At 47.2% G+C, this 24,927-nt stretch overlaps 1 protein-coding gene across 4 annotated transcripts in view; it reads right to left on the bottom strand.

Moving 5' to 3' along the window:
* Positions 1–6,777: 6,777 nt before the first annotated feature.
* Positions 6,778–24,927, bottom strand: part of aldh1l1 (aldehyde dehydrogenase 1 family, member L1) — a 75,935-nt gene continuing 57,785 nt past the window's right edge. For all 4 annotated transcript variants that reach the window (XM_059649691.1, XM_059649689.1, XM_059649692.1 and 1 more), the window contains 6 exons: positions 21,511–21,610; positions 13,763–13,861; positions 12,195–12,360; positions 10,939–11,044; positions 10,526–10,725; positions 6,778–8,866 (listed from right to left, as the gene is read on the bottom strand). In XM_059649691.1, coding sequence (XP_059505674.1) covers positions 8,811–8,866; positions 10,526–10,725; positions 10,939–11,044; positions 12,195–12,360; positions 13,763–13,861; positions 21,511–21,610 — 727 coding nt within the window. In that variant the 3' untranslated portion in view covers positions 6,778–8,810. The remainder of the gene's footprint in view (positions 8,867–10,525; positions 10,726–10,938; positions 11,045–12,194; positions 12,361–13,762; positions 13,862–21,510; positions 21,611–24,927) is intronic.

Here is a 24,927-nt window from a genome sequence, read left to right as displayed (position 1 = left end):
GTTGCTGTTCCTGCAACCTTCGGGTGGCATCATTGTGGCACTGCAGGAGGCCCATGATGGACATGTCATCTAAAGAATGGGAGGGGGAGTGGAAATGGTTTGTGACTGGGAGGTGCAGTTTTTTGTTGCAAACTGAGCGGAGGTGTTCTGCAAAGCGGTCTCCAAGCCTCCGCTTGGTTTCCCCAATGTAGAGGAAGCCACACCGGGTACAGTGGATGCAGTATACTTCATTGGCAGATGTGCGGGTGAACCTCTGCTTAATGTGGAATGTCATCTTGGGGCCTGGGATAGGGGTGAGGGAGGAGGTGTGGGGGCAAGTGTAGCATTTCCTGCGGTTGCAGGGGAGGGTGCCGGGTGTGGTGGGGTTGGAGGGCAGTGTGGAGCGAACAAGGGAGTCACGGAGAGAGTGGTCTCTCCGGAAAGCAGACAGGGTTGGGGATGGAAAAATGTCTTGGGTGGTGGGGTCGGATTGTAAATGGCGGCAGTGTCGGAGGATGATGCGTTGTATCCGGAGGTTGGTAGGGTGGTGTGTGAGAACAAGGGGGATCCTCTTTGGGCGGTTGTGGCGGGGGCGGGGTGTGAGGGATGTGTTGTGGGAAATGCGGGAGACGCGGTCAAGGGCGTTTTCGATCACTGTGGGGGGAAAGTTGCGGTCCTTGAAGAACTTGGACATCTGGGATGTGCGGGAGTGGAATGTCTTATCGTGGGAGCAGATGCGGCTGAGGCGGAGGAATTGGGAATAGGGGATGGAATTTTTGCAGTAGGGTGGGTGGGAGGAGGTGTGTTCTAGGTATCCCACTCAGCTTTGCCTGTATCTCAGAGTATCCACAGTCAATAATTCCACTTGCTGTTTCCCTTCTCCTCTGATCTGGTTTTGGTGCCACATTTTAGGTAATAGCTATCCCTTGAATTGCCTTGATGCTAAAGGTCCTTTGATTTTATTGCATTGATTTTATGATGTTTAAGGTGCTCTTTGTAATTTGGAAGGTGTTACAAAGGAGCCTTGTACATTTCTAGAGTGCATCTTATCGATGGTGTGGTGTTCTTGTAGTGGATGGTATGAATGCTTCAGGGGCTGTTTGGGGTAAAACGCAGATTACAAACCCTGCCCCTTACTCAGTCTCAAACAGCGAATGGCTGCAAATCAGCACATGGTGCACCGCTGCCTCCTAGTGCCCATGCTGCAGTATTAGCTTGCACTGACTTAACGTAGTCTTTGCAAAAATTCCCTTCTCTTTTAAATCATTCATGGGATGAGGGCGTCACTGACCAGGTAGCATTTATTGTCCATCCCTAATTACCCAGAGGGCAGTTAATGGTCAACCACATTGCTGTTGGCCTGGAATCACACAAAGGCCAGACCAGCTGAGGGGGGCAGATTCCTACCCTAAAGGACATTAGTGAACCAGATGCGTGTTTCTCGATAATGGATTCATGGTTATCATTCATTCCAAATTTTTATGGAACACAAATTCTACCTACTGTTGTGGCAGGATTCAAACCTGGGTCCCCCAGTACGTTATGACGGTCTCTGGATTAATGCACCAGTGATAACACCGCTATTCGGAGGCCATTACCTCCAACCGGTTCTGGTGAATTGAAAAGGAAAGTGTTGATATTGCTCACGTTGATTTCCTCAGCAGCAGAGATTGATCTGGTGGTGGGCTGTTGCGAGGGGAACAGTTTGGGCTTGTTTGTGTAACCTGGAGATCAGTTCTTTCACTGCAAGGTGATCAGCCCTAATGACACAAACACCTCTAATCAGGGATTCCATATTTCCCAAGGGAAGGGGCTACAAAAATGTGGAATGGCTGCAAACTTTAATGTAGCACAAACACTGATTGAGAAGCTGAAATATTCCCCACCGGATCACTTTACATTTAAACTGGAAGAAAGAACATGTTTTTCCAAACAAACTCAAAACATCAAGACATATCGAGACTTTTCTCAGCCAATGGCGAATTTTCAAATTGGATACACTGCTGGAATGTGGCAAAGAGTGCACAGAGAAAGCTCCAGAAACAGTAACATAGCCATGAACAAATAAACAGCCCCCTCAGAACACCATGTTCACCATTGCCCCTCCGACAGTGCAGCGCTCTCTCAGTACTGACCCTCCGACAGTGCAGCACTCCCTCAGCACTGACCCTCCGACAGTGTGGCACTCCCTCAGCACTGACCCTCCGACAGTGCGGCACTCCCTCAGCACTGACCCTCCGACAGTGCGGCGCTCCCTCAGCACTGACCCTCCGACAGTGCGGCGCTCCCTCAGCACTGACCCTCCGACAGTGCGGCGCTCCCTCAGCACTGACCGTCCGACAGCGCGGCGCTCCCTCAGCACTGACCGTCCGACAGCGCGGCACTCCTTCGTTCCTGACCCTCCGACAGTGGAGCACTCCCTCAATACTGACTCACTGACAGTGTGGCGCTCCCTCAGCACTGACCCTCTGACAGTGCTCACTCCCTCAGCACTGACCCTCCGACAGTGCCCACTCCCTCAGCACTGACCCTCTGACAGTGCCCACTCCCTCAGCACTGACCCTCTGACAGTGCCCGCTCCCTCAGTACTGACCCTCTGACAGTGCAGCACTCCCTCAGTACTGTCCAAGTGTGGTGAATGTTGAGGGATGTGAGTGGCTCGGAGCAACAGCTGAATTACCTTGTTCACAAAGATTTCTAGCCCCTGTGTGACAGCACATGTGGATATAAGGAATAAGAACAGGGCTGTGTGATGGATAGCATGTGTAATCTCTGGCTCGTTTCCATCCTGCATCATCTTTATGTCAGGAACTTGCTGTGTCTGCGTATCAATACGTGTCAGCCTCACCCTCCCAGAGCAGCTCCTTATTGAGCATAATCCTGAGAAACTGCAACGGAGTTCTCTCAACAAGACTTCTACCTTCTACTACCTACAATATTTGATTAATAGAAATATTTGCGTGGTGTTAATTTTTCTTAAGAAGGTTATTGTGAGTTATCATTATAATGTATGTTTCAAAGCATGAACATATTGATGCTTCGGATTCTGCCATGAATTTACAATGTATCTATAAATTCATACCATTACCAAAATTAGCAGTGAAATGGGAGTCAATTGCCAATTCTTTCCAGTAATTCCCAGATTTCGCTGCTCCATGGGAATTGCTGCCTTTTCTAAAAGTGGTTTGAGAGCCCTGCTTTCCCATTTGCCAGAATAAATCTGATTGTGACAGTCTGCAGCCAACCAAGAGAGACTCTGAGTCCTGGAATAACGAGTGGCACTGACCCTGATCTTAGAATCACACATTTTTACAGTACAAAAGGAGGCCATTCGACGCATTATGTCTGTACCAGCTCCCAAAAGAGCTACCCAATAATCCCAGTCTCCAGCCCGATCTCTGTAAAGTCATCCCTTTGCAATTTCTATCCAGCTCTCTTTTGAAAGCTCGCGTGGAATCCATCTCCCCTACTCTCCCAGGCAGTGCATTCCAAATCCTAACGACTTTCTGAGTAAACAAGTTTCTCTTCATCTCTCCCCGAGCTCTCTCACTGACAATCTTGAAATTGTGACTCTTAGTCACTGACCTACCAATTGGTGGGAACTGAATATCTTTCTTGACCCCGTCAAAATTGTTCTGAACATCTCCATCAGTCACCTTTTAATCTTCCCTGCTCCAAGGAAAATAAGCTCAATTTCTCTAATCTTTCCTTGTATCTAAAATCTTTTATTCCTCCAGGGCTTTTCCTTAAACAAGGTGTCTGGAACAGAAAACAATACTCCAAATGTGGTCTGGCCAATCACTTGTAGAAGAGTAACATCACTTCTTTGCTTTTATACTCTATGGCTTGATGTGTAAACTCAATGAGCCAATAAACTTTTTTCACAAATGTTTCAACTTGCCTGGCCACCTTCAGAGAATCACGTACATGAACCCCAGGGCCTCTCTGCTGTTGTGCTCTCCTCAAAGTGGTACCATTGAGCCTGTATTGTCTCTCCATGTTTCATCTACTAAATAGCAGTACCTCACATTTCTCTGCATCGAAACTCTTCTGCCGTGTGTCTGCCCTTTTCACCAACTTCTCACTGTCCCTGTGAAGTCACTCAGCATCACCCTCACCATTCACTATTCTCCCCAGCTTAGTCTGCAAATTTATGGATTTTGCTCTCAACACTCATCTCCAAATTGTTGACATAAATCAAGAAAAGCAAGGGTCCCAACACTCATCCCTGGGGAACACCACTTTCAGCTTGTCTCCAATCTGAGAAATGCCCATCTATCCCTGCCCTATCTTTTAGCCAACTTCAAATCCAAGTTGCCAAGGAACCATCAGTCCCAGGCATTTCTAATTTGCTAAACAACCTGCCATGGGGAACTGTATCAAATACTTTCTGAAAGTCCAAACATGCCATATCTACAGCGCTGCCCTCACCCACTGCCTGTGTCACCTCTTCCAAGAACTCTTTTACATTTGTCAGACAGGACCCGCCCTTAACAGAGCCCTGTTGACTGTCTAGCATTGACTTATTTTTGGCTGAGTGTATATTTACCTTATCCTGTAATTCGGCCTCCATCAGTTTCTCACTATTAATGCCAGGTTGACAGCTCTGTCGTTTCTTGGGTTATCCTTTGTCCCTTTCTTAAACAACAGTGTCACATTTACAATTCTCCAGTTCCGCCAGGACTAATCCTGTGTTCAGAGAGGCCAGGGGCAATTTCTGACAATGTGTCTGCAATTTGGTCCCTCACCTCTCTCAGCAATCCAGGGTGAATCTTATCTGCGCCTTGAATAACGTGGAATGGAGACAGTGATCCTGGAATAATGCGGAATGGAGACCGTGATCCTGGAATAATGTGGAATGGAGACAGTGACCCTGGAATAATGTGTTATGGAGACAGTGATCCTGGAATAATGTGGAAAGGAGACAGTGATCCTGGAATACTGAGGTACAGAGGACTCAATGCACGCATTTTCCTCACCCAGTGAGTTGTGAGCGCATGGAATAGTTTGCCAGTGATAGTCATGGAAGCGGAATCATTAGTGACATTTAAGCGACTGCTGGGCATGCACATGGACAGCAGTGAATTGAGGGGAATGTAGGTTAGGTTATTTTATTTTTGGATTAGGATTATTCCACGGCACAACATTCTATGTTGGGTAAAATGGTACAGTTTGTAAACACGTACAAATTTACTTTAGTCTGAAATGGTGTTAACCTGAAAGTTTCAGTTTAAATCGTGCAGTTGCCAACCTTAAGAAAATTTTCTCTCAGTTTCCAGAGAAAGGCCGGTTTAATTGAGAAGCCATTTCTCAGACTGGCTGTTTTGTATTCAGACAGAAGACAGAAAGAGCGAGGACGGGGTGTGGGCAGCATTATTGAGATATTTACAACTATTAAACATCTTGACAATACCAGGCCTGCGTTCAGAGGCGTCAGGGAACCCATGAATTCGTACGGCCAACTTCTATGCCCCTTTTAGCTTGTGACTGTTTTCAATTCGAAAATAGAGGCCATGGCAAGGCTTTGTATTGGACAAGATGAAGGTGAGTTTATTTTAGAACAATTACTGGTTTTACTCCAGTAAAAGTGATAAAGTTATTATCTAAAACATACATACACAGAGATTACAAGGAGGTCATGAGGAAGGATATTTATAAAGGTGAATGCAAGATCAGTCTCTGTGATCATCATGGGCCTGGATTGCTCAAAGGCTTATGTTAATGCATGAAGAGGTTGAACATGGAAGCCTGATAGTGCAGCTATGATAGCTCTTGTAGTCATGTCGACTCAGTAGAATTTGGCTGAGGCAGAAACGTTCTCATTGCTTGTTCTGAGGATTCAGCACTTGCAGATCGCCGAGTTTTTGAGTAGGACATCAATTGATTTTGGTATACTGCCTTCCTCCTTGTGCTGCCTTGGGTTGAGGACCCTATCTCTGTTGGTGTCTTTCAGTGCTGTTCCTGGGGATGTGGGTGTGGGGGGGTGGGGGGGGGGGGGGGGTGTGTGTTGGGGGGGTGGTGGCTGTGAGCTGGGCTATTTGTCACAGTCTGTCTTATACAGATATAAATACTAACTGGCTGCTATACCAATACTGTTGCATCATACTTTCATATTAAGCATGAGATTGGTCTAGGCCTGGAGTACAGCTCCAATCCATTTGTGTTGTTGAGGCAATTAACTTTTCGAACTGTATTAGTCATCATCTTGAATGTCTCATATTGTCAGGTTACAGTGGGCTAGGAAAATCTATTCACAACTGAAGGTGAACCAGTATCAAACAGTTTCTATATATGCCCTGGGGTACATTCATCAATTTCAAATCACATTTTCTTCCTGAGATAATTACAGTCTGAACCAAATACCAGCTGAATCCTCAAGTATAGTCATGTGATTTCACGTAGTCATGTGATTTCTGAAAGCCAATTTGTAAGATGGCTTGCCCACATCAAAGACAAACTGTCTTTCTTCACAAAATAGTGAACATTATAATGACACAGTGTGAATACTGTCATTACACAGTCATGGAATTACACTGGCAAAAGTGATATGAGGAAAGTTTCTTAATACATCGAGTGGTAAGGATCAGGAACGCCCTGCCTGTTCGTCTGGTGGACACAGGTTTAATCAAGATTTTCTGAAGAGAATGAGATTAAAGCAATGTGCACAGTGATAGGGAGAAGGTGCTGGGTGTGATCCTCATGTGGAGAGACACCGTAGACAAGATGGGCCGAATGGCTGCCTTCTGTGCTGTGGTACTGAGACACTACTATTGTTCAAGAAAGCAAATGCAGAATAAATCTAATTAAACTACATTTATTACCAAACTATTGAACATCACGTAAAAATCATCGACAGGGACTGTGCAGTGCAAAAGGGAGCATGGTTCTGCAGGTCGGGGTGAAAACGGATTTGCAAATCATCTGATTCACACCAGGGATCTCCGAGAATCCTCTGAGAGGTACAAATGGCCAGGTATAGCAAGGGATTGTCTGACCATCCAATCACTGTCCTTTCTCCAGTGGATGACCTCTTGTCCAGTGAATATGACTGGATCCCAATTGGTACATTCCTGGGCTCCACATTGGGTAAGATCCAAGGGTTGAAATGAAATCACATAATTCAAGTCTGAGAGCATTACCTGGGAGAGCAAGCAGCACAGGATCGATGGGCCAAATGGCTGGACGGGTCCTCATACAGTCTGCTTCTATAATTCACTCAGTCACATTGAGTAGGAAGATCCCAGGTTCAAATCTGATATCTGGCTTGGGATACAGTCATTAGCCTTGATCACTGGGATGGAGAAGGGAATGGAAGCAGAGTGCAGGCTATTGACTCCTGTTTGGTGAAGAAAGGTGAGAGAGGGGAGGGGGAGAGGAGGGAAGAAGGGAGGAAAGGGAGAGGAAAGAGGAGCGGAGGGAAGGGGGGAGGAAAGGGAGAGGAGAGAGGAGTGGAATCGGGGTGCTTATTTGACTTTACCTGATAGGCTCTGAGCAAGCACTCACAGCAGATAGGAGGGAGGGAACATGTGAGTATGGAATACTACGGGGAGGACAAAGGTAGAGAGAGAGAGTCGCGGGGGCGGGGGGAGGGGAGAACCATCCAGGAAGAGAGAGTGGGGAAGAGCGGGAGCAGAAAGTATGGGGAGGGAGGGCAAGAAAGATAAAGCTGTGGAGAGAGAAGGCGTGGCTGGAGAGGGAGGACTAAAGGTGGAGGGGGAGGTGATGTATGTGCAGAAAGTGGACTGGAGCACGAGGATGGTGCAACTGAGATGTTCAAGAGAAACTAAAGAGTTGATAGCATCGACAGAGAGAATGTGTGGTGGGTTTGGTTCTGGGAGTCAGGAGGCCAGAACAAAATGATGTTACCTTAAATTTAAAACCAAGCTGAGCAGGACTGATGTCAGGAAGCAATTCTTCACACAACGGAGAGTTGAAAACAAGAATTCTCAAAGATACGTGGACGTTGGACATGCCAAGATTCTTGTTGGAAGAGGGCAGCAAGAGATATGGAGCGAAGCTGTGTCAGTGAAATTGAGGTTATTTGATTTATTTCTGTGACATGCACTGCGATACAGTGAGGAGTCCAGACAAATCACATCTTACATAAGTAAATCAGGGTAGTAGAAAAGAATGCAGATAATACCGTTACAGCTACAGAGAAGGTTTAAAAGTTTTGAGAAGACAGAGACTGTGCAGAGAAAGATTAACAGTAATATGAGAAGTCAGTTGATGAGCCTGATAACAGCAGGGAAGAAGCTGTTCTTGAATCTGTTAGTATGTGTTTTCAAACTTTTGTATCTCCTGCCTGATGGGAGAGGGTGGGAGAGGGTATAATGAGGGTGAGAGGGTCACAGTGAAAGCTCAAGGGCATTTTTCAAAAATCTGTCAGTTAATTGTGAGGGTCACTGGCTGGGTCAATGTTTATTGTCCACCTTTAGAATCTGCCCCATGGCTTCCTCCTTTGTCTGGTATTTAAATGATGATTGTCTTCTGCTGATTGTACAAGTGTGGAGGAGCTAAGGCCAAAGATTTTGTATTCAGAGCTAAATCAATGATGGCAACAACAACAATAGTTCTCAGAGAATGGCGCTGGACAGAAAGTGGTCATTTAGCCCATCAACTCTGTTCTGGACCTTTCAGAGAGCAATCCATTTAATTCCAGGTTTCCACCAATTGGCCAAATATCTGGGAATGGGATCAGAGGTGTCACTAGAATTGCATTATTATTGATTATTAGCAAATGTTCGTCTGGGTATTCATTCCTTTATCAGAAAGTGACAAGAGTCTCTGGAACAAACAGTTTTGCTTCTTTTTCTGTTTCCAATCCATCGCTAATATTCAATGGTGACCGTTTTGGTCCTCAGGTACTCATTCAGAGCTTCTTGCCCTGTAGAATAAGAGAGGGATAGAAACTATACTGTAAACAGCAGTGATCCATCAGCAGAAAGTGATGCTACCTCATCTCATCTCCTTCTGCCATCAGTTGAGGAACAGGATGGAGGCCATTCTGACCCTCAAACACATAGCTGACCCTTGCCATTCAATTACAGCAGGGTTGGCCTGTACGTCAATGCTTTGGTTCCAGAATGACAAGGACATGAGTGAACCCTTTTACCCCACAGGACTACTACCAGGGAGCACTTCAGTTACATGAGCGGGGAGGGCGAGGTGGAAAGGGGGAACAGCTAGGAGCCACACATTTTGAGAAAATTGTGAGGCTGTTCCGAATCACTGTACTTGAAACAAACCAGTTGAAGTCACTGTGCAACATCCCCACTATTGAGCGATCTCCCAAACCCACGACCACTTCCATCTGGAAGGACAAGGGCGGCAGATACATGGGAACACCACCCCCTGCAAGTTCCCCTCCAGGCCGTTCCCCATCCTGACTTGGAAATATATCGCTGTTTCTTCAATGCCACTGGATCAGAATCCTGGAATTCCCTCCCTAAGGGCATTGTGGGTCAACCCACAGCACATGGGCTGCAGCGGGTCAAGAAGGCAGCACACCCCCACCTTCTCAAGGGGGAAAATAAGGGTTGGGCAATAAATGCTGGGCCCAGCCAGTAATGTCCACTCTTCATTTTTTTAAATTATTAATACACAGGATGAGGGTATCACTAATCAGGCAGCATTTATTGTCCATCCCTAATTGCCCAGAGGGCAGCTCAGAGTCAACCACATTGCTTTGGATCTGGAGTCACATGTAGGCCAGACCAGGTAAGGATGGCAGTTTCCTTCCCTAAAGGGCATTAGTGAACCAGATGGGGTTTTTCCTGACAATTGGCAAAGGGGTTTTGTGGTCATCAGTATGTTCTTAATTCCAGATATTTATTGAATTCAAATTCCACCATTTGTTGTGGTGGGCTTCAAACCTGGCTCCAGAACATTATCTGGGTCTCCGGATTAACCATCCAGCAATAATAGCACTGGGCCATCACCTCACTCCAATAAAGTAAACTTTCATTTTAGAATGAGATAACAAGGTGTAGACCTGGATGAACACAGCAGGCCAAGCAGCATCAGAGGGGCAGGATTGCTGACATTTCAGGTCGGGATTCTTAACATTCAAAGCAAAGGAGGCACTGCGCCTTATGGTTTGGAGCCAGGCTCTATTCCCACACACAGCATTTTTCTTAAACTAGCTAACTTCCACCTTCCCTAACCAGGATCCAATCTGTGCTGGGTGTTTTGAAGCGGTATAGTTTAGGTTGTATGAATCTGATTTTTTAAAAAATCACTGCTCTTGTTAAAGCTAAGTACAGAATGTTACAACAAATAGAGTTATCTTCCTGTTACAAGAGGATCTGCTATGAGTTACTTTTTGGCTAAGTGGCAGTCTGTTGGGTAAATTGGTCAATGTGGGGCTTTGCATTGGGAATTTCCAAATGCTGTGGCTGTTTTTGGGACAGTGCAGTGGGATATTCAGCACACTCTTCCCTATAACACTGTGACACCTGGGGTGGACCTTTCACTGTTTGGCTTGTAACAGTAGAGCAGTCCCGACCCAAGAGGCGTTCCTAATTCTCCTGGGCAGATACCCTACCTAGATCCTTGCCAAAGCCAGACTGCTTAAATCCCCCGAATGGTGCAGCGACATCAGTTTTGTTGTAGGTGTTAATGAAGACAGTTCCAGCCTGTAGCTTCTCACTGACGTAGAGAGCTTTGCTGAGATCGCGGGTGAACACGCCTGAAGCCAAACCATACTCAGTGTTATTGGCTCGACTCAGGACCCCTTCCAGATCCCTGTTGAAATAAAACCCAGGGTCAGCACAACAACATCACTTCACAACACTGAAGTCACCCTATGCTGTAGAATGTGATTCACACTCCAACCCAGAGCAGACTCATCAGTACAGCTATTAAACATTTAAAGCATCTACCTTCCTCTCCGCCCTGTGCTGCTAACATTTATCTCTTTTGTGGTGAGTGTGGAGCAGGCAGTTTGAGAGAACCTACCCATCTTGAAATTTGGAGATAATCATGATCGGGCCAAAGGATTCCTCCTTCGCAATGAACATATTGTCCTGTACATCAGTGAAAACAGTTGGTTCAAAGAAAAACCCTGTAAAAGAACCAGAAACTCACAGTGACTGTACAAAAAATATACCGTCCCTGTCCTGGGAATCTACAATGGGAGATAGTGCAGAAGGACATTTACTCTAAGCCTATGTTGGGTCGGACGGTCAGTACTGAGGGAGTGCTGCACTGTCAGAAGGTCACTACTGAGGGAGTGCCACACTGTCGGACGATCAGTCATGAGGAGTGCCGCGCTGTCAGAGGGTCAGTACTGAGGGGGTGCTGCACTGTTGGAGGGTCAGTACTGAGGGAGCACCGCACTGTCAGAGGGTCAGTGCTGAGGGAGTGCCGCACTGTCGGAGGGTCAGTGCTGAGGGAGCGCCGCACTGTCAGAGGGTCAGTACTGAGGGGGCGGGCACTGTCGGAGGGTCAGTACTGAGGGAGCACCACACTGTCGGAGGGTCAGTGCTGAGGGAGTGCTGCACTGTTGGAGGGTCAGTGCTGAGGGAGTGGGCACTGTCGGAGGGTCAGTACTGAGGGAGCACCACACTGTCGGAGGGTCAGTGCTGAGGGAGTGCCGCACTGTCAGAGGGTCAGTGCTGAGGGAGTGCCACACTGTTGGAGGGTCAGTGCTGAGGGAGTCCCGCACTGTCGGAGGGTCAGTGCTGAGGGAGTGCCACACTGTTGGAGGGTCAGTGCTGAGGGAGTCCCGCACTGTCGGAGGGTCAGTGCTGAGGGAGTCCCGCACTGTCGGAGGGTCAGTGCTGAGGGAGTGCCGCACTGTCGGAGAGTCAGTGCTGAGGGAGCGCCGCACTGTCGGGGGGTCAGTGCTGAGGGAGTCCCGCACTGTCGGAGGGTCAGTGCTGAGGGAGCGCTGCACTGTTGAAAGTGCCGTTTTTCATAGTAATCATTTCTGCCTGAATCAACAGCATGAACACATGGTATTGAGACATTGCTAGAGCACAGATTGTGGGATCATGTTATGCACAACTAAACATCTATCTTCCTGAATACAAACAATGACAATACTTCATTAAGCGCTGGAAAGGCTCTATTTTACTATGGGATGCTGCAAGTTTTTGAAAGGCGCTAAAGAATTTCATATTATTTTTGATCAGAAATATGTCACAGGGACACGTGGGATTTGTCTGGATGCTGAGATTATTGTTTGTGTAAACTCTGCTACATTCACACACCCGGTCTCGGGACGTGCTTCCCTCCATATGCGAGCGTGGCCCCTTCCTTCACCCCTGTAGCGCAATACTCAATCAGTTTGTCCAGGTGGGCCTTATGGTTCTGAGGTCCATGGTCTGTTGACCTGTCCAAAGGGTCACCAATCTTCATTTTCTTTACTTCTTCAACCTGTCAGATAGTAACAAAGAAAGGAGGATAGAACTGAATTCTTAAGAAGACTCACATTGGACTCAGAAGGATATATTAGTGGAGTTTCTAGATGGCACGAAGTTAAATACTGTGGATGTCTAAAGAGACTTGGGGTTCAGGTGCATCAGCCTTTAAACAAATTGGTGCAGAAAGCAATTAACAAAGCTAATGGGATGTTGGTGGATTGGACTACAAGGATGCAGAAGTCATGCTGCAGTTACACAAAACCCTGGTTACAGTCCACGTGGGGTACCGTGAGCCGAAGTGGGCACCACACCTCAGGAAGGATCCCACCTTGGAGGGAGTACAACATCGGTTTACAAGAATGGTACCTGGACTTCAGGGGTTAAGTTATGAGGAGAGATTATACAAAGTAAGCCTGTTTTCTCTTGGACTTAGAAGGTTAAGGGGTGGTCTGACTGATTTTCCAGCTCTGTCTATGGGGCCACAAAAACATCTGAAGACTTTTTTCCAGCTCTGGTGGGCTGGACACTGCCAAAATTATACTGTTTTTCTGCTGGCATGGATCTTTTCTTCAGAATTGCAACCTGCTTCAGTCCTCTGGCCCCTTTATTGTTTAAAAAAAGCTCAACCTCTTCAGGAACTACCTCACCAGGTTATAGTTAATTCACAGAATTCCTTGAAAAGAAAGCACGTTAACTTTACTAAATTGAAAACTAAAATCTTGTTTACCTTGACTGTAAAATCATAAGAATACACCATAAGCCTTCATCAAGCTTCATACTGCCCCTTAAATAAAAAGGTATCTTCACGTAGCATTTTCATTTTCCAGTAGCAATCCCCACATCACTATTTCTATTCAATATTGAAACTAATATTATAATTTACATTAAGCACACAGGGATTTCCAGAACAATCATATTCCACGCAATTTTTTGTTGAAGAATTTGTTTTCCTCCATAGATTGAAAAAAATCTGGCTACAACACTCTCCTCCTCCAACAAAACACACTCAAATGCATGTTACAGAATCAGTCCAGTAAAGGGGAGGATTATTATCCAAATCAGGAACATTCTCTGCTGAATTTTCAGATATAACAAGGATATTGCTGGGGAGAAAAAGCATTAGATCGTTCTTTTTCTTGTTTCCAGATTGTCTTTTAAATTTATATATTTTGCGTAACAAACATATATTCTTTTGTTATTCAGTGACTGACAACCATGGTGAACAAACTGGCATCACGTTTTGTTTAAATCCTGGAATGGGATTGAGTGTCTGATGTTAGTGTCTGAGGGAGAAAGTGATTCTGCACCGATCCTGCGTTGAGACAAAGTGGGGATTAAGTTTTGCTCTACATTCTGAGTTGAACCACTGTCTAATACTGAACTTTACTGAATAGGCAGAGAACTGTCAGACTCACCACTTTTTGCAGAAACTGATCATGAATAGATTCTTCGACGAAAAGCCGACCAGCAGCGATACAGTTCTCTCCCTTGTTGAAAAACACAGCCCCCATTCCCTACAGAGAAAGCAAATGTTAAATGTACATTGACATGAATAGCCATCACACTGCCTGGGAGGGGTATTGAGGCAGGAAACCTCACAACCTTCATAACATTCAAGGCTATGGGTCTAGTGCAGAAAGGTGGGGCTCGTTCTGGGCCCCATATCTCAGGAAGGATGTACCGGCCCTGGAGTGGGTTCAGAGGAGGTTCACGAGAATGATCCCAGGAATGAAAAGTTTAACATATGAGGAACATTTGAGGACTCTGGGACTATATACTCATTGGAGTTTTGAAGGATGAGGTGGGGATCGAATTGAAATTTTCAAAATACTGGATGGCCTGGACAGAGGGGATGATGGGAAGATGTTCCCATTGGTAGGAGACACTAGGACCCGAGGGCACAGCCTTAGAGTAAAGGAAAGACCTTTTAGAACGGAGATAAGGAGAATCTAGCAGGGATGGTAGTGCAGGGAGAGGACTGTTCCTCCTGCATGATGTTTGAGGTGAAGGACGCCATTAGTGTCCCATCCAAATTCGTCTGCAGGAAGTGCACCCAACTCTTGCTCCTCCAAGACCGCGTTAGGGAACTGGAGCGGGAGCTGGATGAATTTTGGATCATTTGGGAGGCAGAGACTGTGATAGACAAGAGTTTCAGGGAAGTAGTTACTCCTAAGCATGAAGAAAGATGGGTAACTGTTAGAAGGGGGAAAAAGCAGTCGGTGCAGGGATTCCCTGTGGTTGTTCCCCTGAAAAACAAGTATACCGTTTTGGATACTGTTGGGGGGAGCGACTTACCAGGAGCATGCACTGGGGTGCAGGTCTCTGGCACAGAGTCTGTCCCTCTTGCACAGAAGGGAAGGGGGGATAGGAAGAGAGTGTTAGTCATTGGGGACTCAGTAGTAAGAGGGACTGATAGAAGATTTGCCGGGAACGAAAGAGACTCACGGTTGGTGTGTTGCCTACCAGGTGCCAGGGTCTGTGATGTCTTGGATCGTGCCTTTGGGGTCCTGAAGGGAGAGGGTGACCAGCCCCAAGTCGTGGTCCACGTAGGCACCAACGACATAGGTAGAAAGAGGGATAGGGATGTCAGGCAGGATTTCAGGGAGCTAGGGTGGAAGCTGAGGGCTAGAACAAACAGAGTGGTCATCTCTGGTTTGTTACCCGTGCCACGTGATAGCGAGGCAAAGAACAGGGAGAGATTTCAGCTGAACACGTGGCTGCAGGCATGGTGCAGGTGGGAGGGCTTCAGGTACGTGGACAATTGGGGCTCATTCTGGGGAAGGTGGGACCTCTACAAACAGGACGGTCTCCACTTGAACCAGAGGGGCACGAATATCCTGGGTGGGAAATTGGCTAGTGCCATTCGGGTGGATTTAAACGAGCTCAGAAGGGGGATGGGAAACTGAGGTATAGTTCTAGTACACAGGAGGATGAGCGTAGAAAGGACATGGACAGGACCTCACTGTCACAGGAGTGTGCTGGCAGACAGCAAGCTGGGTTGAAATGTGTCTACTTCACCGCCAGGAGTATCCGGAATAATGTAGGTGAGCTTGCAGCTTGGATAGGTACCTGGGACTTCGATGTTGTGGGCATTTTGGAGACGTGGATAGAGTAAGGTCAGGAATGGATGTTGCAGGTTCCCGGGTTTAGATCTTTCAATTAGGTCAGGGAAGGTGGTAAAAGAGTGGGAGGTGTGGCTTTGTTAGTCAAGGACAGTATAACAGTGGCTGAAAGAACATTTGATGAGGACTCGTCTACTGAGGTGGTATGGGCTGAAGTCAGAAACAGGAGAGGAGAGGTCACACTGCTGTGAGTTTTTTATAGGCCTCCGCAAAGTTCCAGGGATGTGGAGGAGAGGATCGGCAAAACTATTCTGGGCAGGAGTGAAAGGAACAGGGTAGTCATTATGGGAGACTTTAACTTCCCCAACATTGACTGGAAATGCTATAACTCTAGTATGTCGGGTGGATCAGTTTTTGTCTAATGTGTGCAGGAGGGTTTCCTGACTCAGTATGTCGAAGGGCCGACAAGAGGAGAGGCCACACTGGATCTGGTACTTGGCAATGATCCAGGCCAGGTGATTTAGTGGTAGGTGAGCACTTTGGAGAGAGTGACCATAATTCAGTTACGTTTAGTTTAGCGATGGAAAGGGATAGGAACATGTCACAGGGCAAGAGTTATAGATGGGGGAAAGTCAATTATAATGCGATTAGGCAAGACTTAGGAGATATAGAATAGGTTAGCAAAATGCAGGGGATGGGGACAATCAAAATGTGGAGCTGGTTTAGGAACAGATATTGCGTGTCCTTGATAGGTACGTCCCTGTCAGGCAGGGAGGAAGTGATAAGGTAAGGGAACCGTGGTTTACTAAAGAAATTGTGTCTCTTGTTAAGCGGAAGAGGGAGGCTTATGTGACGATGAGACAAGATGGTTCAGATGAGGCGATGGAGAGTTACAGATTAGCAAGGAAGGATTTAAAGAGAGAGTTAAGAAGAGCAAGGAGGGGGCTTGAGCAGACATTGGCAGGTAGAATAAAGGAGAACCCTAAAGCTTTCTATAGGTATGTGAGGAATAAGAGGATGACTAGGGTAGGAATAGGGCCAGTCAAAGACAGAAGTGGGAAGTTGTGCGTGGACCCTGTGGAGATCGGAGAGGTGTTAACTGATTATTTCTCATCTGTTTTCACTGAGGAACAGAAGAATATTGTAGAGGAGAAGACTGAGTTACGGGCTACTAGAATTGAAAGGATTGAGGTTAGTAAGGAAGAGGTGTGATCAATTCGAGTAGGTGTGAAGGTAGATAAATCCCCTGGGCCAGATGGAATTTTTCTGAGGATTGTCTGGGAACCTAGGGAGGAGATGGCGGAGCCTTTGGCCTTGATCTTTGAGTCTTCATTGTCTCCAGGTTTAGTACCAGAGGATTGGAGGATTGCAAATATTGTGCCCTTGTTCAAGAAGGGCAGTAGGGATGACCCAGGTAATTACAGACCTGTGAGCCTTACGTCTGTTGTAGGAAAAGTTTTGGAAAGGATTATAAGAGATAGGATTTATACTCATCTAGCAAGCAACAATTTGATTGGAGATAGTCAACATGGATTTGTCAAGGGCAGGTCGTGTCTCACAAACCTCATTGAGGTTTTTGAAAAGGTGACCAAGCATGTGGATGAGGGGAGGGCAATTGACGTGGTGTATGTGGACTTCAGTAAAGCCTTTGATAAGGTTCCACATGGTAGGCTATTGGAGAAAATACAGAGGCACGGGATTGAGGGAGATTTAGCAGTGTGGATTAGTAACCGGCTTTCTGTAAGAAGGCAACAAGTGGTGGTTGATGGAAAATATTCAACCTGGAGTCAGGTCACTAGTGGTGTGCCTCAAGGATCTGTTTTGGGACCACTGCTGTTTGTCATTTTTATAAATGACCTGGACGCAGGCATTGGTGGATGGGTTAGTAAGTTTGCAGATGACACTAAAGTCGGTGGTGTGGTGGACAGTGTGGAAGAATGTTGCAGGTTGCAGGGAGACTTGGATAAACTGCAGAATTGGGCTGAAAGGTGGCAAATGGAGTTCAATGCGGATAAACGTGAGGTGATTCACTTTGGGAAGAATAATGGGAAGGCAAATTACTGGGTCAATGGAAAGATTCTTGGCAGTGTGGATGTGCAGAGGGATCTTGGTGTCCATGTACATAGATCCCTGAAAGTTGCCACCCACGTTGATAGTGCTGTGAAGAAGGCTTACGGTGTGTTAGGTTTTATTGGTAGAGGGATTGAGTTCTGGAGCCGTGATGTCATGCTGCAACTGTACAAAATGCTAGTGCGGCCTCATTTGGAATATTGCATGCAGTTCTGGTCGCCCCATTACAGGAAGGATGTGGAAGCAATGGAAAAGGTGCGGAGGAGATTTACCGGAAAGTTGCCTGGTCTGGAGTGAAGGTCTTACGAAGAAAGGCTGAGGGACTTGGGTCTGTTCTCATTGGAGAGAAGGAGGATAAGAGGGGATTTAGAGACATACAAGATGATCAGAGGATTAGATAGGGTGGACAGAGAGAGTCTTTTTCCGAGGACGATGACGTCGGCTTGTACGAGGGGGCATAGCTACAAATTGAGGGGTGACAGATTTAAGACAGATGTCAGAGACAGGTTCTTTACTCAGAGAGTGGTAAGGGCGTGGAACGCCCTGCCTGCCAATGTAGTTAACTCAGCCACATTAGGGGCATTTAAACAGCCCTTGGATAAGCAGATAGATGATGATGGGATAGTGTAGGGGGAGGGGCTTAGATTAGTTCACAGGTCGGCACAACATCGAGGGCCGAAGGGCCTGTCCTGCGCTGTATTGTTCTATGTTCTATGTTCTCAACCTCTTTGGCCAGAGAGTGGAGAATATATTGAATTCACTGCCACAGAAGGCTGTGGAGGACAGGTTATTGAGTATATTTAAGAATGAGATAGATAGGCTCTTGATTATCAAGGGGATTAGGGGTTATGGGAAGAAAACGGGAGAATGAGTTTGGGGAACTTATCAGCCATGATTGAATGGTGGAGCAGACTCGATGGGCCGAATGGCCTAATTTCTGCTCTTATGTCTTATGGTCTTATGGACTTAGTATGGATGGTACAGGCAGTGAGCGGGTTTCGGGTGGATCTGTTCGTGAGTCCATTTGTAAATCAATTTGAACCAGTTGGTTCTTTAAAATTACAGCCCTGTGTGGGACTATGTTTGTAAGTACAAGCATTCATAAGTTGGATGTTGGTAAATCAGGGACCCCCAGAGTCTATTTTTAGCAGGATGGGTCAAAGGGCGTCTTCTCTCCTGTGTTTGTATGATAGGTAATATGTTCAGGTCCTTTGATATTGATAGACTGGTGTCACCGCCCACTCACAATATCAGCCACAATGTTAGACTGGAGTTACGTATGGATCCAGGACTGGTAAAGAATCATACAAACCTTACAGCATGAAAACAGGCCATCTGGCCCATCTAGTTTACCCTGACCCTCCAAAGAGCACCCCACCTAGACTCAACCCCCTACCCCATCCCTGCAGCCTTCTATTTCTCATGGCTAGCCCACCTAACCTGCATACCCCTGGACACTTTGGGCAATTTAGCTGTCAATCCATGACTGTGCAAGGAAACTGGAGTACCAAGAGGAAGCCCAAGCAGACACAGGGAGAATGTGCAAACTGCACACAGACATGGGGAGAACGTGCAAACGCAGACACGGGGAGAATGTGCAAACTGCACGCAGACATGGGGAGAACGTGCAAACGCAGACACAGGGAGAACGTGCAAACCGCATGCAGACATGGGGAGAATGTGCAAACTGCACGCAGACATGGGGAGAACGTGCAAACGCAGACACGGGGAGAATGTGCAAACCACACGCAGACACGGGGAGAATGTGCAAACTGCACGCAGACAGTTACCCAGGGCTAGCAAGTGAATTCATGGACAGACATTAGTTAACCTGTTGGACTTTTAGGATTATCCCATAGATTAATGATTACCTCCTTCTCCTCCTACTCCAAAAATGATCCAGATTCATTTTTAATTACTTGTCTTAACTCATGACCAATGAATTATTATCAGTTACTCTAACAATAACCTTTAGGCAATGCAGTCTTACAGCCTAGCCTCCTGTTCAGTCAGACTGACCTGCATTTCTATAGATTATGAACAGTTCATGGCAGAATCAGGGAGCGTCCATCACTCCTTCAGTGATCTGGGATTGTATCGTTAAAGCTCACAGCCCTCATTGTTTTATTATCAGAGAATAAAGAACAAAAAGAGTGGATGCAGAGAATTCTGGAGAAACTTGGCATCTGTGGGGAAACCATTTGAAGTCCAATATGATTCTTATTCAGAATTCTAAATTAAAACTGTGTTTCTCTCTCCACAGATGCTGCCAGACCTGCTGAGATCCTCCAACTATTTCTGCGGAACCTTATTTTAGACATGTTTAAGAAGACTGGGTTAGCCTCTGATGGGGAATTGTGTTTAATTCTACATCTGACACTTTCATAAGGATAGTTTTGGAAAGGGTGTGGTGGAGATTTACCAGAATGAGATCAGGACCCAATGTCAGGAGGACGTGAGGGGCTTCAGTTATGTTCAGAGAGGAGAGGTTAGTGAAACAGCCTGTGTGGAGGCTTCACGGAGGTGTTCAAAATCATGAAGTTTTAGTGTGCACAAGAAGAAACTGTTCCCATTGGCTGGAGAGACAGTAACAGGCAGGAGTGGCTCACCAATTAAAAATAAATGTGAAAAAATCAGACTGGGAGGATTTTTAGAGACTTAATTGATGCCATTTGGAATGCTTTGACCGTGAAAGGGAATTGGATATATAAATAAATTGGGTAATATTTTCAGGGCTTTGAGCAGATTGGGGTAATGGAGAAAACTGGCTAGCCTATCAAAGAGTTCACCCGATGGAGGAGCTGTACTCCGAAAGCTTATGATTTCAAATGGCCCTGTTGGACTATAACCTGGTTTTGCATGACTTCTGATTTTGTCCACTCCAGTCCAACACTGACACCTTCACATCAAATCAAAGGATCAGCACTAGTGCGACAAACCAGTTGGCCATTTGGTATGATTCAATGATAAAAACAAAACAACCCTGCACTCCCTGCTCAGTTCTAGTGAAAGTCATTTCTGATGAAGGGTCTAGATCCGATATGTCAGCCTTCCTGTTCCTCTGATGCTGCTTGGCCTGCTGTGTTCCTCCAGCTCCACACCTTGTTATCTCAGATTCTCCAGCATCTGCAGTCCCTACTATCTCTAGTGAAAGTCTGTCTGGTTCCAAAGTCTTCAATGCACAGTCAGGCCATCATTCCTTCAGAAATATTCTCCAACTGGACATTGGGAAGGCCAAAACCATTGTGTCCTGTTCTCATGACTAAACCCCTCTCCCTAGCCCCAGCCTTCGTCTGAAAGTGACTGTTCCCAATCTCATGTCCAACGTGACCATGGGTTGAGTTTCTGACCCCATTATCACTTGGTCTCCATTTTAAGTCCATCTACTTCCAATCCAAATATTGCAGTTCCCCAACTCTAAGTCAGTGAGGGTGAAACTCTTTACTTCTGTTACCTGCAGTTTTGACTATTCCAAGGAGCCAGTATGAATGTTGGGCATTAAGAAGTCTTTCAGACAAGGTGTGTATCATGACCCTCATGTGCCCCGTCTTCATCTGACAGTTACAGGTGTACTTTATAATTGGACCAGGTGGACAATAATACCCAAGCAGGAACCCTGGCTGCCTGGCCTTCTCCTCAGTTCTTCCTGTCTCTTGTTAACTTTAGCAGCTGTGGCCCACACCCCTCCCCCATCAGGCCAGCCCAGACCCAGGGACACAGTCAGTGCAACATCCGGCAATGGATGGGTTGAGGGACGGGCAGGATATGAGCAGAAAGTGCTGCTTTGAGCCTGCAGTCCAGTGTTTCCCTGTGTGGAGAAGGAACCATTTCCTCTCTGTCCGGGTGGGACATCACATCTACCCCCATTTGGAGTTAGTCTCCACTCTCCTCAATGAGAAGTGAGGTTCGATGGAATATGAAAACAGCTCCACCCTCAGCCCAGTGTGTTGGCTGCACAATGGCTTCCGTCAGAAGGAGCCCTGCTCATCTTAAACGCTTCAGACCCACAGTTTTGAGGTTAATCTTCTTACCGCACGCACAGCTTTGACTAAGTCGCAGTCACTGAAGATGATGAGAGGAGATTTACCCCCCAGCTCCAGAGATACTTTCTTCACATTAACCAAGGCACAGCTGCAGAGGGAGATACACCACCATTTAAAGAGAAAACCCAGGTTCATTTTCAAATTTCATGAAAGCACAACCATGCCCCTACTTCATCAGAAAGCTAAGGAAATTTGTTATGTCCACAATAGGTCTTACCAATGTTTATAGGTGCACCATAGAAAGCATCCCATCCAGATACATCACAGCTTGCTAAGGCAACTGCTCTGCCCGAGACTCAGGAAACTACAGAGTCATAAACACAGCCCAGTCCTTCACACAAACCAGCCTTCCATCTGCTGACTCTATCTACACTGCCTCGGGAAAGGAGCCAACGTAATCACAGACCCCTCCCACCCTGGATATACTCTCTTCCAAACTCTCCCATTGGGCAGAAAATGCACAAGTTTGAAAACACATACAAACAGATTTAAAAACAGCCTCTACCCCACTGTTGTTAGATTTTTGGATGGACCTTTCAAATGTTAATACTGATTTTTCTCTCTGTACCTTCCCTGTGACTGTAACACTGTAGTCTGCACTCTGTCCTATTACCCTAATACAGTCTGTATGTTATGATCTGCCTGTAGATCACGCAAAACAACACCTTTCACTCTAGCTCAGTACATTTGACAACAATAAATCAACCAATCTAAAAAAAGACACACACATCTTGGTTTTCAAATCCCACTGTTCCCTTGCACTTCCCTAACTCCGTAGCCTCCTCCCGCCCTGCAGCATTTAGTTGCGTCTCAGCCTGCTCCTGCCCCACCGAACTCATCTCCACCTATCTGGACTCCATTTTCTCCCCTTTGGTCCAGGAACTCCCCACCTACATCCGTGACACCACCCACGCCCTCCACCTCCTCCAGGACTTCCAATTCCCTGGCCCCCAACACCTCATCTTCACCATGGACATCCAGTCCCTATACACCTGCATTCCACATGCAGATGGCATCAAGGCCCTCCGCTTCTTCCTGTCCCGCAGGCCCGGCCAGTTCCCCTCCACCGACTCTCTCATCCACCTAGCCAAACTCATCCTCACACTCAACAACTTCTCTTTTGATTTCTCCCACTTCCTACAGACTAAGGGCGTGTCCATGGGCACCCGCATGGGCCCCAGCTCTTTGTAGGTTACGTGGAACAGTCCCTCTTCCGCACCTACACAGGCCCCAAACCCCACCTCTTCCTCCGGTACATTGATGACTGTATCGGCGCCGCCTCTTGCTCCCCAGAGGAGCTCGAACAGTTCATCCACTTCACCAACACCTTCCACCCCAAACTTCAGTTCACCTGGGCCATCTCCAGCACATCCCTCACCTTCCTGGACCTATCAGGCAACCAGCTTGTAACTGATGTCCATTTCAAGCCCACCGACTCCCGCAGCTACCTAGAATACACCTCCTCCCACCCACCCTCCTGCAAAAATTCCATCCCCTATTCCCAATTCCTCCGCCTCCGCCGCATTTGCTCCCTCGATAAGACATTCCACTCCCGCACATCCCAGTTGTCCAAGTTCTTCAAGGACCACAACTTTCCCCCCACAGTGATCGAGAACGCCCTTGGCCGCGTCTCCCGTATTTCCCGCAACACATCCCTCACACCCCGCCCCCGCCACAACCGCCCAAAGAGGATCCCCCTCGTTCTCACACACCACCCTACCAACCTCCGGATACAACGCATCATCCTCCGACACTTCCGCCATTTACAATCCGACCCCACCACCCAAGACATTTTTCCATCCCCAAACCTGTCTGCTTTCCGGAGAGACCACTCTCTCCGTGACTCCCTTGTTCGCTCCACACTGCCCTCCAACCCCACCACACCCGGCACCTTCCCCTGCAACCGCAGGAAATGCTACACTTGCCCCCACACCACCTTCCTCACCCCCATCCCAGGACCCAAGATGACATTCCACATTAAGCAGAGGTTCACCTGCACATCTGCCAATGTGGTATACTGCATCCACTGTACCCGGTGTGGCTTCCTCTACATTGGGGAAACCAAGCGGAGGCTTGGGGACCGCTTTGCAGAACACCTCCGCTCAGTTTGCAACAAACAACTGCACCTCCCACTCGCAAACCATTTCCACTCCCCCTCCCATTGTTTAGATGACATGTCCATCATGGGCCTCCTGCAGTGCCACAATGATGCCACCCGAAGGTTGCAGGAACAGCAACTCATATTCCGCCTGGGAACCCTGCAGCCTAATGGTATCAATGTGGACTTCACCAGTTTCAAAATCTCCCCTTCCCCAACTGCATCCCTAAACTAGCCCAGTTCGTCCCCTCCCCCCACTGCACCACACAACCAGCCCAGCTCTTCCCCCCCACCCACTGCATCCCAAAACCAGTCCAACCTGTCTCTGCCTCCCTAACCGGTTCTTCCTCTCACCCATCCCTTCCTCCCACCCCAAGCCGCACCCCCATCTACCTACTAACCTCATCCCACCTCCTTGACCTGTCCGTCTTCCCTGGACTAACCTATCCCCTCCCTACCTCCCCACCTACACCCTCTCCACCTATCTTCTTTTCTCTCCATCTTCGGTCCGCCTCCCCCTCTCTCCCTATTTATTCCAGAACCCTCTCCCCATCCCCCTCTCTGATGAAGGGTCTAGGCCCGAAACGTCAGCTTTTGTGCTCCTGAGATGCTGCTTGGCCTGCTGTGTTCATCCAGCCTCACATTTTATTATCTTAGCATTTAGTTGGCTGGTTTGTGATGCAGTGTGATGCCTACAGCGTGGGTTTAATTCCCAGAACGGCTGAGGATACCATGAAAGACTCTCCTCTCCCCTGAGGCATGGTGACCCTCAGTGAAACCGCTCACCCTCCCCGCAACCTGCACCCCCCACCCCAACCCACCCCACAGTCATCTCTCTCCAATGGGAGAGCAGCCCTATGTGCTAGTAGGACTTTGGTGACTTTAATGTTTATTTTATTCTTCCAATATATTTTGTTTATTCTCTCACAGGAATGTGGATGACACTGACAAGTTCAATCTTATTAACATCTCTACCCTGGAGAAGTGGTGATAGGCTGCCTTCATGAACTCTTGTAGAGATCCCCACATTTCGGCTAGGGAGGGAATTCCAGGGCTTTGACCTGACACTGAAGGAACGGCGATATATTTCCAAGTCAGGATGGTGAGTGGCTTGGAGGGGAGCTTGCAGGGGGTGGTCTTCCCTTGTATCTGCTGCCCTTGTCCTTCTAGATGGAAGTGGTCGTGGGTTTGGAAGGTGCTGTCTGAGGATCTTTGGTGAACTTCTGTGGTGCACCTTGTAGATAGTACACTCTGCTGCCACTGAGCGTGGGTGGTGGAGTAAAGGGTGAACTGTATCAGCTCTAAAG

This window comes from Stegostoma tigrinum, chromosome 11 (assembly GCF_030684315.1).
Source record: "Stegostoma tigrinum isolate sSteTig4 chromosome 11, sSteTig4.hap1, whole genome shotgun sequence".
In the NCBI taxonomy this organism is placed as follows: Eukaryota; Metazoa; Chordata; class Chondrichthyes; order Orectolobiformes; family Stegostomatidae; genus Stegostoma; species Stegostoma tigrinum.
Note: the sequence above shows the minus strand (reverse complement) of the source record. Positions and strands in the feature narration are given on the sequence as shown.